Source organism: Trifolium pratense, linkage group LG2 (assembly GCF_020283565.1).
Source record: "Trifolium pratense cultivar HEN17-A07 linkage group LG2, ARS_RC_1.1, whole genome shotgun sequence".
Classification (NCBI taxonomy): domain Eukaryota; kingdom Viridiplantae; phylum Streptophyta; class Magnoliopsida; order Fabales; family Fabaceae; genus Trifolium; species Trifolium pratense.
Genome location: NC_060060.1, coordinates 56467149 through 56479741, shown reverse-complemented (window position 1 = coordinate 56479741; position 12593 = coordinate 56467149). Strand labels below are relative to the sequence as shown.

At 35.1% G+C, this 12593-nt stretch overlaps 1 protein-coding gene across 1 annotated transcript; it reads right to left on the bottom strand.

The window, feature by feature from the left end:
* Positions 1-9415: 9415 nt before the first annotated feature.
* Positions 9416-11418, bottom strand: LOC123905003. Its single transcript, XM_045954605.1, has 3 exons — positions 11110-11418; positions 10812-10984; positions 9416-10202 (listed from the first exon to the last, which is right to left on the bottom strand). Exons 1-3 carry the CDS (start codon positions 11416-11418, stop codon positions 9416-9418), a joined length of 1269 nt encoding a protein of 422 aa, XP_045810561.1.
* Positions 11419-12593: the final 1175 nt, after the last annotated feature.

The window sequence follows — 12593 nt, the reverse complement described above, 5'->3', positions numbered from 1 at the left end:
AGCGTGTATAAAAGAGATTAAAACGCAGCGGAATTAAAATTTTCTTCACTGAATCCTTGCGAATGGGCATGATCAGGGTTAAACGTTATACCTTTGTATAACTGAAACAACAAACTCTTTGCTTCTCTTATTGATCACAAGCACCACACGACGGCAGCACCTCTAGCTAGTCCACACGAACAGGTCTTCAACTTTCAGTGCTAGCTGCTACAAGATGAAGGCTTAGGAAGTGCGGTTAGGGTTTCAGAGTTTTAAGGTTTCTCTGAAAACGAATTGTGAAAAAGCAAAAACAAACTGAACTACACAAGCTTCTATTTATAGAGTTTCTTGTGTGGTCAGTTGGGTCAAACGGTGTTTGGTCTTCTTAAGCCCAAAACTGTTTTTCACTAATCGCACCCTCAAAATAAGTCTTACTTATTTCTTCCATATCGACTGTCCTTATGTGTGTGACCCTGTAGGTTCTTATGACGTTGGCAATAATATTAATCTTAATATTATAAACAGTGAGCAGTATCTAGCAACACATCACTGCTACCCAAGTCACAAGAATGTCACGTGATTTGACAAACCTTTCCGTGATAAAACTCATATGTATAATTACCCTTTTACCCTTATGTCTATATTGAACACAAGGCATAGTACGTCACCCTTGTTAAGTTCAATATTGGGCCCATAGACATATCTCCTGTTATGTAGGAGGGGTAAATTCCATCTAGGTCACTCATGTCCCTTAGCATGATTCGTGGAATACCCATCAACCAACTTTATAGTCATCCTGTTACGGATAACTTTGAATGGCGACAAAGTACTACACTCCTACATTTGGGGAACATAGTGGTTTCAGGTCGAAGGGTGGAATACACCACTTATCACTATGAGAATATCTTATGACATTTCATAACATACTATGTAGTATTCTCATGGTGGGTCAATCCGATATAAATATTACTCTTAATATTTATATCTATGTGAAGACTTGATAACTCTTTATCTATGATCCGTGAGATGTGATCATCAGTCTACCAACATAATAGTCTCTATGTTTTGATGTTATCCCTGTTGGAGTAAGCCCTAAGAGCCAATCTATTTTCATAGTATTTGCTTTAGGAGTTTGAATATAAATATGGCATTTCTTTATTATATTTGTAAGGTTGCAAAATAATGAAGTCCCTAGAATAGAAAGTCCGTTTAATAATTAAGTGTGACTTAATCATGAGATAATATTAAACATAAGGACACTATTCTTAAAGTATCCGTAGTCGAGCTTTAAGGTAAAGGGGATAACCTTAAAGCATAAAGACTATTATGAAGATAGACTGATGATCACATCTCATGGATCATGGGATAAGGAGTTATCAAGTCTTGACGTAGGTATAAATATTAGGAGTAATATTTATACTGGATTGACCCGCTATGAGAGTACTACATGCAAAGTTATGCAAAGTGTCATAAGTTACTCTCATGGTGATAATGGTGTAAACCGCCCTTAGACCTGAAACCACTTTGTACCCTAGATGTGGAGTCAAGTACTTTGTTGCTGATCTAACGTTATCCGTAACAGGATAACCATAAAGGCAGTTGATGGGTACTTCACAAAGCATGCTGAGGGACAGTAGTGACCTAGATGGAATTTGCCAATCCTGCATAACAGGATAAATGTCATGGGCCCAATATTGAACTGGACAAAGATGACACCAAGTATGTTTTGTGTTCAATATAGACATAAAGGGCAAAGGGGTAATTATACACACTGATATTATCACAAGAGGTTATGTTTAGATCACATGTTAATTTCTCGTAACTTGAGTAGCAGTGATGTGTTGCTAGATACCGCTCACTGTTTATTGTAATAAATAGTGATTTATTATAATTGTCAATGTTACGGAAACCTACAGGGTCACACACATAAGAACAATCTAGTGAGATTGGAACACCGTAAGGTACGGTGCACCTTGGAGAAATAAGGAAATATGATAAGGGTATTATGGTAATTAAAATGAGCATTACATCATATGGTATGATGTAGCAAGAAGGGGGTGCAAATATGTACTAGACATATTTACATGAGAATGGCGCCCACTATAGCCCATTTAGTTAAAAGGGCTTTAGTGTAATTTTGCCATGGCAAGTGGTTCTATAAATAGAACCCTTGTGGTAAGGAGAAATAGTTACACACTTTTGTTACTCATTCTCATGAGCCTTTGTTCTCTCCTCTCTTGAGAAACCCTAATCACCTTTCTAGAGTTTTTGTGAAAAACCCTAATCCTTACTTTGTGCCTCCTTTCTCCTAACCCTTCAAACCATTGGAGCTAGCACTCCATTGAAGGTTGTTGTTCGTGTGGACTGGCTAGAGGCGTTATACCTTTAACGCTTGTGATCAAATTCGTTGGTGACTTGGTGGTGACCTTGTTCGTGACGGTTCGAGGTTCTTGTTCGTGATTCGAAGTGTTCGATAGCCGTTCGTGATTTAAAGGGAGTTTTCGAACCAAAAGGTAAAACTCTAAACACAATTCATGACCATTCGTAAGGATCACAAAAGGAAAATTTTAAAATTCCGCTGCTTTTATCGTATCAATTTTCCTTCAGTGGTATCAGAGCCACTTACGAAACCATGAATTGATGTTTGTTTAAATTCATGAATTCAGTTTTAATATGATTAAAACAGTTAATAAAAGATTAAAATCGAGTAATTAAAATTTGACGGTTGTTTGTGTATAAATTGGATGATTAACATTGAAACGGCTCCGGAATCCGACACTTGTATGGTGGAGCATGCGATATGTTGATTGTCCTAAGGTTACACGAACAAGAACGGTCAATACTTACATGTGATGTAAGTTTTGTGTATGAATTGGGTAATTAACATTGAAACGGCTTCGGAATCCGACACTTGTATGGTGAAGCATGCGATATGTTAATTGTCCTAAGGTTACACAATCAAGAACGGCCATAAACTTATATATGATATAAGTAACCGTAATGCAAAATGGTGTATGTGATATACCGTTAGTAATTTCGTTAAAATTATTATGAAAGTTATTCAATTAAAGCGAGCCGTGTTCATTTGTTTCGGAATCCGACATTTGTATGGTGAAACAATGACATGTTGATCAATTGGATTGAATTTGGTCATAAGGAATTTTGACGGCATGAAAGGGTTGCACAAATGTTGTGTCATTAAAATTAGGATTTGCAAAACGTATCAAGTGTTGATGCGAAAAGTAGATGATAAATATATTTAATTTTGAAATCGTTTCAAAATTCTAGAAATATCTTTTAAAATTGTTTTAAAAGATAATATCATCAATTTTGGAAATATTTTATTCAAAAGGGTTTTGATTAAATAATTTTCCATATTTGACAAATATATTTAATTATGAAATCGTTTCAAATCTCTAGAAATATCTTTTAAAATTGTTTTAAAAGATAATATTGCCAATTTTGGAAATATTTTATTCAAAAAGGTTTTGATTAAATAATTTTCCATATTTGGAGAATTGTCAAAAGATTTAATTCTACTTTAAAATAATGTTATTTATTTTAGCAAATTTTGATTCGAAATATTTAATTGTGAATTAAATATTTGAATCAAACTTACCTGATTTGATCAATCGCCGGATTTAATTAATTATGAGACTTTAATAATAATAAAGTTTGTTTGTTATTATTATATTTGATGATCGGTTATGGCCTTAGTTTATTTATTTTATTGCATTTGGTTTTTAAATACGGCCTGCGTGTCGTGCCTTATCTCTATTCTCTATATTCTCTTCTCATCCACTCCCTCGTATGTAAAACGAGTATTCTTTTATATTATTATGTAATATTATGAAGAAGAAGAACAATGGAGGTCAACCTTGGAGATCATGCTTGGAGAAGTATAGATCGTTTTAGGTTAGATTAGGTTCTCTCATTGGCTTGGGAGAACAAATGCGCTATGGGCCATAACTGTTTCATTTTATTATATTATGTATGTTGATGCATGTTATGAATGGAGTGACGTCATTGTATGTAAGCCGTGGTAAGGTGAGATCAAATTAATTATAAAAGCCCTCAAAGGAATTAATATTAAGTTTTATTGCTTTCCAACGAATAGCGCCCTTCAAGATCAATATCGATCAATGTAGGTTTTGCCAACGCGAAGTGCATTGTCAATATTGATAAGTTGCGGTGAGGTAATTTATTTATCCGATCGCTATTTAATGGGTCTAACTTAACTAAAGAAAATATAATAAGATTATATGACTTTAGAAGCAAGTATTGGGTCATTCCATGTGATGGATTAGAATAAGTGTTATTCACCCAATAGAAAGGATATGAGAGTTGTATGAGATACAATTGGAAAGGAGTTTCCTACCTAAATAACTAAGTTTTGTGTAATCAGCCCAACGCTGACTTAAAACGAAGTGAAATATGGATCTCATTCTCACTAGAAAATCTTCCAACGGGATTTTCCGAATCAAATGTCGAGGGTCATTTGTTTTGAGTAAAATAGTGAGAGAGCGTATTTAATTAAAGACCAAATTAAATATGATTTAGTCATAATATCTTACATATCTTTGTAATTAGAATTTCGAAATACAATACATATTAAGTTGTCCTTATGAAGGACAAGATTTTCAGAAAGGAGTTTCTGTATTGGTACAAATTGAGAATTGTTCTCAAATGCGAGAAAACTATAAGTCTTGAACTATAAACTGTGAACAACCTACCATAACTAGATTGAAAAGGGATACTTGTTAGAAGCATCAAGTTGACGTCTAGATATAGAATATATAATAAATGATGTGATAATTTAATCTCAAGTAAGATCCTTTTGAAAGAACTTTAGAGTATGATAAATTTCTCAATGGATCAAAAGTTGGTCATAGGATCAATCTAACAAATTATAATGGAATAGATATAGACAAAATTGTTTTGAATATCTACCGGAATTTGTTGAGTTGAATGAGAATTAATTTGCACTATCAAAGATTTGAGATATAATATAAATAAGATTTATATTCCTCTTATTTGAATAGTACAAAATGGTTGTCAAAGTAGAACGGCTATGGTTAGACCATTAAATAAAAATGACGTAAATAGTTCTTGGAAGAGTCAAACCAAAAGTATGAAGTGAGACTTCAATAATGCACATATTGTTATAGAAAGTCAAAATTTCTATTTCTACATCAAAAGTATATGATACAAGATGTTGAATCTCAATTTTTCGAAAATAGAGATGCTTAAAGAATTAGAACATTGGCTATAATTTTAAGTCAACCCATATCTAGAATGAAAATTGTTTCATTGATAATGAGAGCTTATGCAATGACTTAAAATCGAGTTTGAAATGGAACACAATAATTGTTATTGAATTCCATCTAGTAATAGAAGTAGCAATTGTATATCTTGTATTGACAATATATGAATTGTAGCCTTAAATGATAAGACAAGTAATGGTCCTATCATTTAAGCAAAGTTTTCTATACTATTACTCCAAGTCAAGTAATGGACTAGGGTTCCATGGTCTTGATAGGGTTATCTATAACAATCGTGATAAGAGCCAAATATGATTTGGACCTTAAATATATCAAGAGCATTGTTGTTTAGTACAAATATTCGATGTGTCAATAACATAACGCATGACCTATTTGAACAATATACATAAGATGTATGTCGACCACTAAACATATTTTGTATATTGAGTTTATTTTACTTCATTAACATTGATGATTAAAATCATTAGATGTTGGTAGGTGTATGACACCAATTAGAAATCTTTGAATTTGTCAAAGAAATTCAACAATGAAGAAAATAGAACTCGACAAAAGTATTTAAGTTATATGAATGAGTCATATCAGTAAATACTTAATTAAAAGACTATAATAACTATTTTATCACATCATGTTTGACATGATTTAAGGATAGTTTAATTATATATTGACTCTTTCTATAAATCTCTTTACTTATAATTAATCTTCACCCACAATTAGTTCCCTTTTAAAATGATCATAAAGACACCATATGCGATATGGAGGTAAGAGTACCAAGTTTGTCTTTATGAGAATTTTGGATTAAAATTTATTAGATAAATCTAATTCCAAATGAATGAATGAATAAGTAGAAATATCCTAAAGAAAGGGATATTGGTCCTATATCACTCTTAAGGACAAAAGGTTGTTTTGTTGCTAGGTTTGAAACATTCCTCTAGTGGGAGTGTGTCTCTAAAAGAGACAGTGGGAGTGATATAGAACTTGAATAAATTCAAGTACCACAAAACATATTTATTTAAAAGGGAATGCAAACCGGTTCCTCAAGGTTGTTGAAGAACCATTGTTTTAAAGTTGCACAAATCCAAGATAAGTCTAACATATCACATATGGCTACAAGGTATGGTTTTATCATGACTCAGCAATGTGATATGATTCTCATGGAAGATGAGTCTTTGACTTTCTAAAAGGTCGTAAGACGATCTAGATTATGAGAAGTGGCTAAATGCCATGAAATCTCATACAGAATCCATATACACTAACCTTATGTAGATAATGGTTATGTCTTCAAGATGAGTAAGACTCATACGATGAAAGTGAGTATTCTTTTTGAACACTGATATGGATGGTATTAAGAATACCTTATAATATTTGATTGCTTCTGCTAAATGTTGTACTACATGTTTTGGTAGATGGATAACAAAGTTGCATTCCTTAATTGGAATGACCTCATATATATGCGTTGGACATATACGTAAGGGTTTTGTTGATCCAAATGATGCTAGAAAGGTATATAACTTGTAGCTATCTAATTTTGATTAGATAGAGTTCTCAGAAAATTAAATTATTGTTTGTTCCTTTTATGAAGTTTTATGAAAACAAATTAACAAGGACAAACCTATCTAACTTTGATTAGATCGAATAAATTTGAATATTTGTTCCTTTTGAAAGTTTTGTGAAAACAAATGAAGGACAAATATAAATCTTGTGCATACAAAGTTTTAGTGGGAGTGATAATATCTGATATCATATTAATCATCAAGACATTTTTCTTATACATGTGAGACATGACTAAGAAAATAACTCTTGATGAAACACTTAGGCAAGAATTCCTAAAGAGTTAGGAATAACCTATGTACCAAAATTGAAATTAGTGTTTGACACTAACTTACCTTCAAGAATATCCCTAAGGACCTTAAAGGAACTAAGGCCTATTTCTTGAAATAGATAGGTATGGGAAGGATCATTATAAGGAAGTTATAATGAAGGAAGTTTCCATACCAATGTATTGTATATCATGGCTGAATACAAGCATTGAAAGCTATAAGATAAGCTTCGTAATATGTTTGTTTCAGTTAAATAAGTTGAGTATTTAAGATTGGATCGTTTGGCTCATGATTGAGCTAAAGATATGTTTCCGGTGTTACAAGTCACATTAATCACATTAGTGATGGTAATAGTTTAATCTTGCAAGAACACTTGAAAATAGATCTCACCGACGATTCATGAATATACTTAGACACTTATATATTTCGATAGAGATCGAAATAGAACGTTGGAAGATACGTAAGATACCAACATAGGAAATAGTTCCTTATCCACTAACAAAGCCTCTTGCGCAGTTGAAGCGTGATGGGCATACTAAGTCTATAGGTATTAAGAGAAACCTAGATTGGCTTTAGTGCTAGTGGGAGATTGTTGGAGTAAGCCCTAAGAGCCAATCTATTTTCATAGTATTTGCTTTAGGAGTTTGAATATAAATATGGCATTTCTTTATTATATTTGTAAGGTTGCAAAATAATGAAGTCCCTAGAATAGAAAGTCCGTTTAATAATTAAGTGTGACTTAATCATGAGATAATATTAAACATAAGGACACTATTCTTAAAGTATCCGTAGTCGAGCTTTAAGGTAAAGGGGATAACCTTAAAGCATAAAGACTATTATGAAGATAGACTGATGATCACATCTCATGGATCATGGGATAAGGAGTTATCAAGTCTTGACGTAGGTATAAATATTAGGAGTAATATTTATACTGGATTGACCCGCTATGAGAGTACTACATGCAAAGTTATGCAAAGTGTCATAAGTTACTCTCATGGTGATAATGGTGTAAACCGCCCTTAGACCTGAAACCACTTTGTACCCTAGATGTGGAGTCAAGTACTTTGTTGCTGATCTAACGTTATCCGTAACAGGATAACCATAAAGGCAGTTGATGGGTACTTCACAAAGCATGCTGAGGGACAGTAGTGACCTAGATGGAATTTGCCAATCCTGCATAACAGGATAAATGTCATGGGCCCAATATTGAACTGGACAAAGATGACACCAAGTATGTTTTGTGTTCAATATAGACATAAAGGGCAAAGGGGTAATTATACACACTGATATTATCACAAGAGGTTATGTTTAGATCACATGTTAATTTCTCGTAACTTGAGTAGCAGTGATGTGTTGCTAGATACCGCTCACTGTTTATTGTAATAAATAGTGATTTATTATAATTGTCAATGTTACGGAAACCTACAGGGTCACACACATAAGAACAATCTAGTGAGATTGGAACACCGTAAGGTACGGTGCACCTTGGAGAAATAAGGAAATATGATAAGGGTATTATGGTAATTAAAATGAGCATTACATCATATGGTATGATGTAGCAAGAAGGGGGTGCAAATATGTACTAGACATATTTACATGAGAATGGCGCCCACTATAGCCCATTTAGTTAAAAGGGCTTTAGTGTAATTTTGCCATGGCAAGTGGTTCTATAAATAGAACCCTTGTGGTAAGGAGAAATAGTTACACACTTTTGTTACTCATTCTCATGAGCCTTTGTTCTCTCCTCTCTTGAGAAACCCTAATCACCTTTCTAGAGTTTTTGTGAAAAACCCTAATCCTTACTTTGTGCCTCCTTTCTCCTAACCCTTCAAACCATTGGAGCTAGCACTCCATTGAAGGTTGTTGTTCGTGTGGACTGGCTAGAGGCGTTATACCTTTAACGCTTGTGATCAAATTCGTTGGTGACTTGGTGGTGACCTTGTTCGTGACGGTTCGAGGTTCTTGTTCGTGATTCGAAGTGTTCGATAGCCGTTCGTGATTTAAAGGGAGTTTTCGAACCAAAAGGTAAAACTCTAAACACAATTCATGACCATTCGTAAGGATCACAAAAGGAAAATTTTAAAATTCCGCTGCTTTTATCGTATCAATTTTCCTTCAATCCCAATTCACAGTAAAGCTCGACTACGGATGTTTTAAGAATAGTGTTCTCATGTGTAATGGATTCTCACGATTAAGTCACACTTAACGTTCCATTCAATGAACTTACTATTCTAGGGACTCTATTATTATTTAACACATAAACATAATAAAGAAAAGCCTTTATTTAATAAGTAAATTATCCAATACAAGTATCATGCAATTATAAATAATTGGCCTCTAGGGCTTACACCAACACTTAGAACCCTTCCCCAAAACATATGAAATCCCGACTCTCTCAGGACCTGGTTTAGCTTCAGACTTGTCTAACAATTCGTCATCCCGCATGCCTTGGCCTTCAACGAGATCCTCCTCATCAAGCCCTTCCTTAAATTTATCGATTAACATGTCCACACTGCGGTTAACCTCCGGATCCACCTGACCTTCACTGTAATCAGCTTGAGATTCCTCAAACTCACTCCCCTCGTCAAAAAGACAAGAATCCTCTCCCATAGCGTATCCCCATTCCTCCACGATCTTAATCTCCACTATGATTTCGTCCACCAGCACAGACACACTTTTTTTGATTATGTCAAGTTCCGGTGTAGCTATTAAGACTCGCGCGAAGTCTAATATGGTCTTTTCAACAGAACTACTATCCGTTCGAAGGAACCGTCCACTTTCAAAAACGCACAGCTGGAAGAATTGCTCATTCCAAGCATGAAGAGGAACTCCATACAAACGGACCCAAGCACCTCTCCGATAAGGTGATGTCTCCTTATCCCATCGCATCCAATTCCAAAAAACTAGTTGGAAGAACTCCTTAGCATTGTTGATCACTGACATAGCATCTCCATTCTCAGTGCTATGGACAAAAACCTTATCGGCACCCATTGGAATGAGAATCAGATCACTAAAACCCGCGTCCATAATTCTGTTATGCACCACAGAAAGCGATTCACCATTGAAGACTGTAGCCACTACCCCTTTGTAAGCCCACTCCGTATCATTAGGCTTCGATTTATAGCTTTGCATAAAGACTTTGCAGTCCTTGACTGAATCATTTAGCTGCTCAACCTTATTCGCAGACTTTACTACCCCTTTTGTTGAGTCTGCCTTTTTTGACTATCTCCTCCTGCCGAGCCCCTAGCTTGATAACCACCTCCCCCACCTGCACTCCTTCCCATGGGGCACTACTATCCTTCTCCGCAGTAATATCAATACTACAGCATAATCATTAATTTTCTTCGGCGACTTATTATTACCAGCACATCCTGTAGGCTCTACATTCCTTGCTGAGTCTTGCTGCCCCACTTTCAGCTACTGCACTTCTTCTCCTTTTCTTAATCCACCCCTTTGCCTCTCCGAGTTCCTTCCCACCCCGGAAACATTGCGTTCAAACATGGCAACACTAACTTTAACCCGAAAATATCCAAACCAAACATTGTTGATAGCATTCAACAATTTTGTCACGTTTTTAACATTAGAAAATTTAACGAAACCGTAAGGTTTACCGTATCTATTTCTTTTTTTTGCAACAAACACGTCCTCCAGCATACCACAGACTTTAAAACCCTTCCTCAAATAAAAGTTCGACATTTGTGCTGGAAAATTTGTGAAATAAAAAGATACGTACCGTTTTAGAGCACAACCCGAAGCACCACCATCACCAATCTTATTATGTGAACGCTCAACATCGCCATTCACATAATTTAACTCCGCACTCGCACCGCCGTTGTTGCCCTTAACCGTGCCTTGGCCAAAATGATTTCTGCCATACTCTTGCTTCTTCAAGGAATTCTTCTCCTCCTGCATAACACGGTTATTATAAACAACACACTTAGAATCATGAATTTCTTCCTCCCTTCCATGATTGAAACCCAAACGGTGTCTATCTGCATTCCTTCCATCGTGATTTCGGCCGGAATCTCTACCTCTACCGTCCTCCCTTTCCTCCTGCCTACATCGCCGGCCACTGGAAGCTTTCCGCCGCCCTTCCATGGCTGAAAACGATCACGTTCTAGAATTGAAGGAGAAGGATCGCGCAACACGCCAGTTCCTTGACCGATGAAACATGCTTCGCCCTCTGTTATATCGTGACCTGCTTCTTCCAGATCGATAGTGATTGCAGACCTGGTGATTGGGAATACAACACCGATCGTGAGAAATATCTCGTCCAGGTTTCGAGCGCGATCGCGAATGGTGATCATAGGTTCGTCTATATCTGTCCTGTTTTCGTTCATCCTGTCTAAGCTCTTTCCACCCTCTCCGTCGCACCTCAGCCCATTCTCCACTATCAATGGAATCGCCCCCCGTTTCTGCCTTACTTCCGGTGAAGGCGATGACCGAAACTGCCGTCCTAGGCTTGCCCTAGAAGCAGCTCTTCTCTCTCTCTCTAACTCTCTCTCTCTCTCTATCATCGCTCTGTTTTTTTAAATATTTTATTATTATTATTATTATTATTATTTATATTTATATATTAAAATTTGTATTTTGATTAAATTATAAATTTATTAATTTTTTCGGTAGTTTTGGTTCCGGCGAACGAATAATCATTGAATCCTACTCTAAATCACTAGTATGGCTATCGAAATCATGAGCATTAGCATGTAGGTTCCAGATCCAAGTAGTAGTATCGGGTCCCTTAGCTATTGTTCTTGAGAAATGACCAAGTTTTGCCCATTGCTTGAAAGAAGTTTTTATGGGATCCCTATCTACCAAAATTTTGACGGGTGCGTTTGTTACAGATTAAAAAAATAGTGATTTTGATGCAAAATAATTTAGAGATTAGTTTTTATAGATTTTTAGAAAAGTTGAATTTACATTGTGTTTGTTTATTATAATAAAAATCACTTTTTTTAAATAAAATAATCTTTAGTTTGTTTAGATACAACTTATAAAAGTGATTTTTTTAAGGAAAACACTTAATAGCACGACACATGGTTGTCGTCTAGGAAACACCGACACTCCTCAGATTAGGCGTGTCTGTGTCGGACACGTGTCGGTGTCCGACACCGACATTGACACTTATGATTACACTAAATTATGTCACTTTTCCAATTTTTTATCGGTGTCGACGTGTCTGTGTCTGTGTCGTGTCCGGTATCTGTGTCCCCGCTTCATAGGTTATCGTCAATAGCACACGACTAGTATTAATGACCATATAATTAATTACTCTCCTATCTTAATTATTTATTTTTTTGGGTAAACATTTATCCTTGAATTTTTATGCGCCAAAAAGAATAGTTAATTTTCTCTTGTTAAAATAAATAAATTTAAAATTTGCAAAGAAAGATTCCTATAATGTATATTAAAATGACAGAAAAAAAAAAGTTAAAATTTCGAATGATGTACACGAGTTGACTGAAAAGTAGGGATAAAAAATCATGTTAGAAAACTTGTTGAAATATTTTATAAA

Coding starts and splice junctions, on each gene's coding strand:
- LOC123905003 (XM_045954605.1), bottom strand. CDS start 11,418: ATGAACGAAAACAGGACAGATATAGACGAACCTATGATCACCATTCGC. Junction 10,985..11,109: donor GGAAAGGGAGGACGGTAGAG/GTAGAGATTCCG, acceptor CGTGTTATGCAG/GAGGAGAAGAATTCCTTGAA. Junction 10,203..10,811: donor TCGGGTTGTGCTCTAAAACG/GTACGTATCTTT, acceptor CTTTATGCAAAG/CTATAAATCGAAGCCTAATG.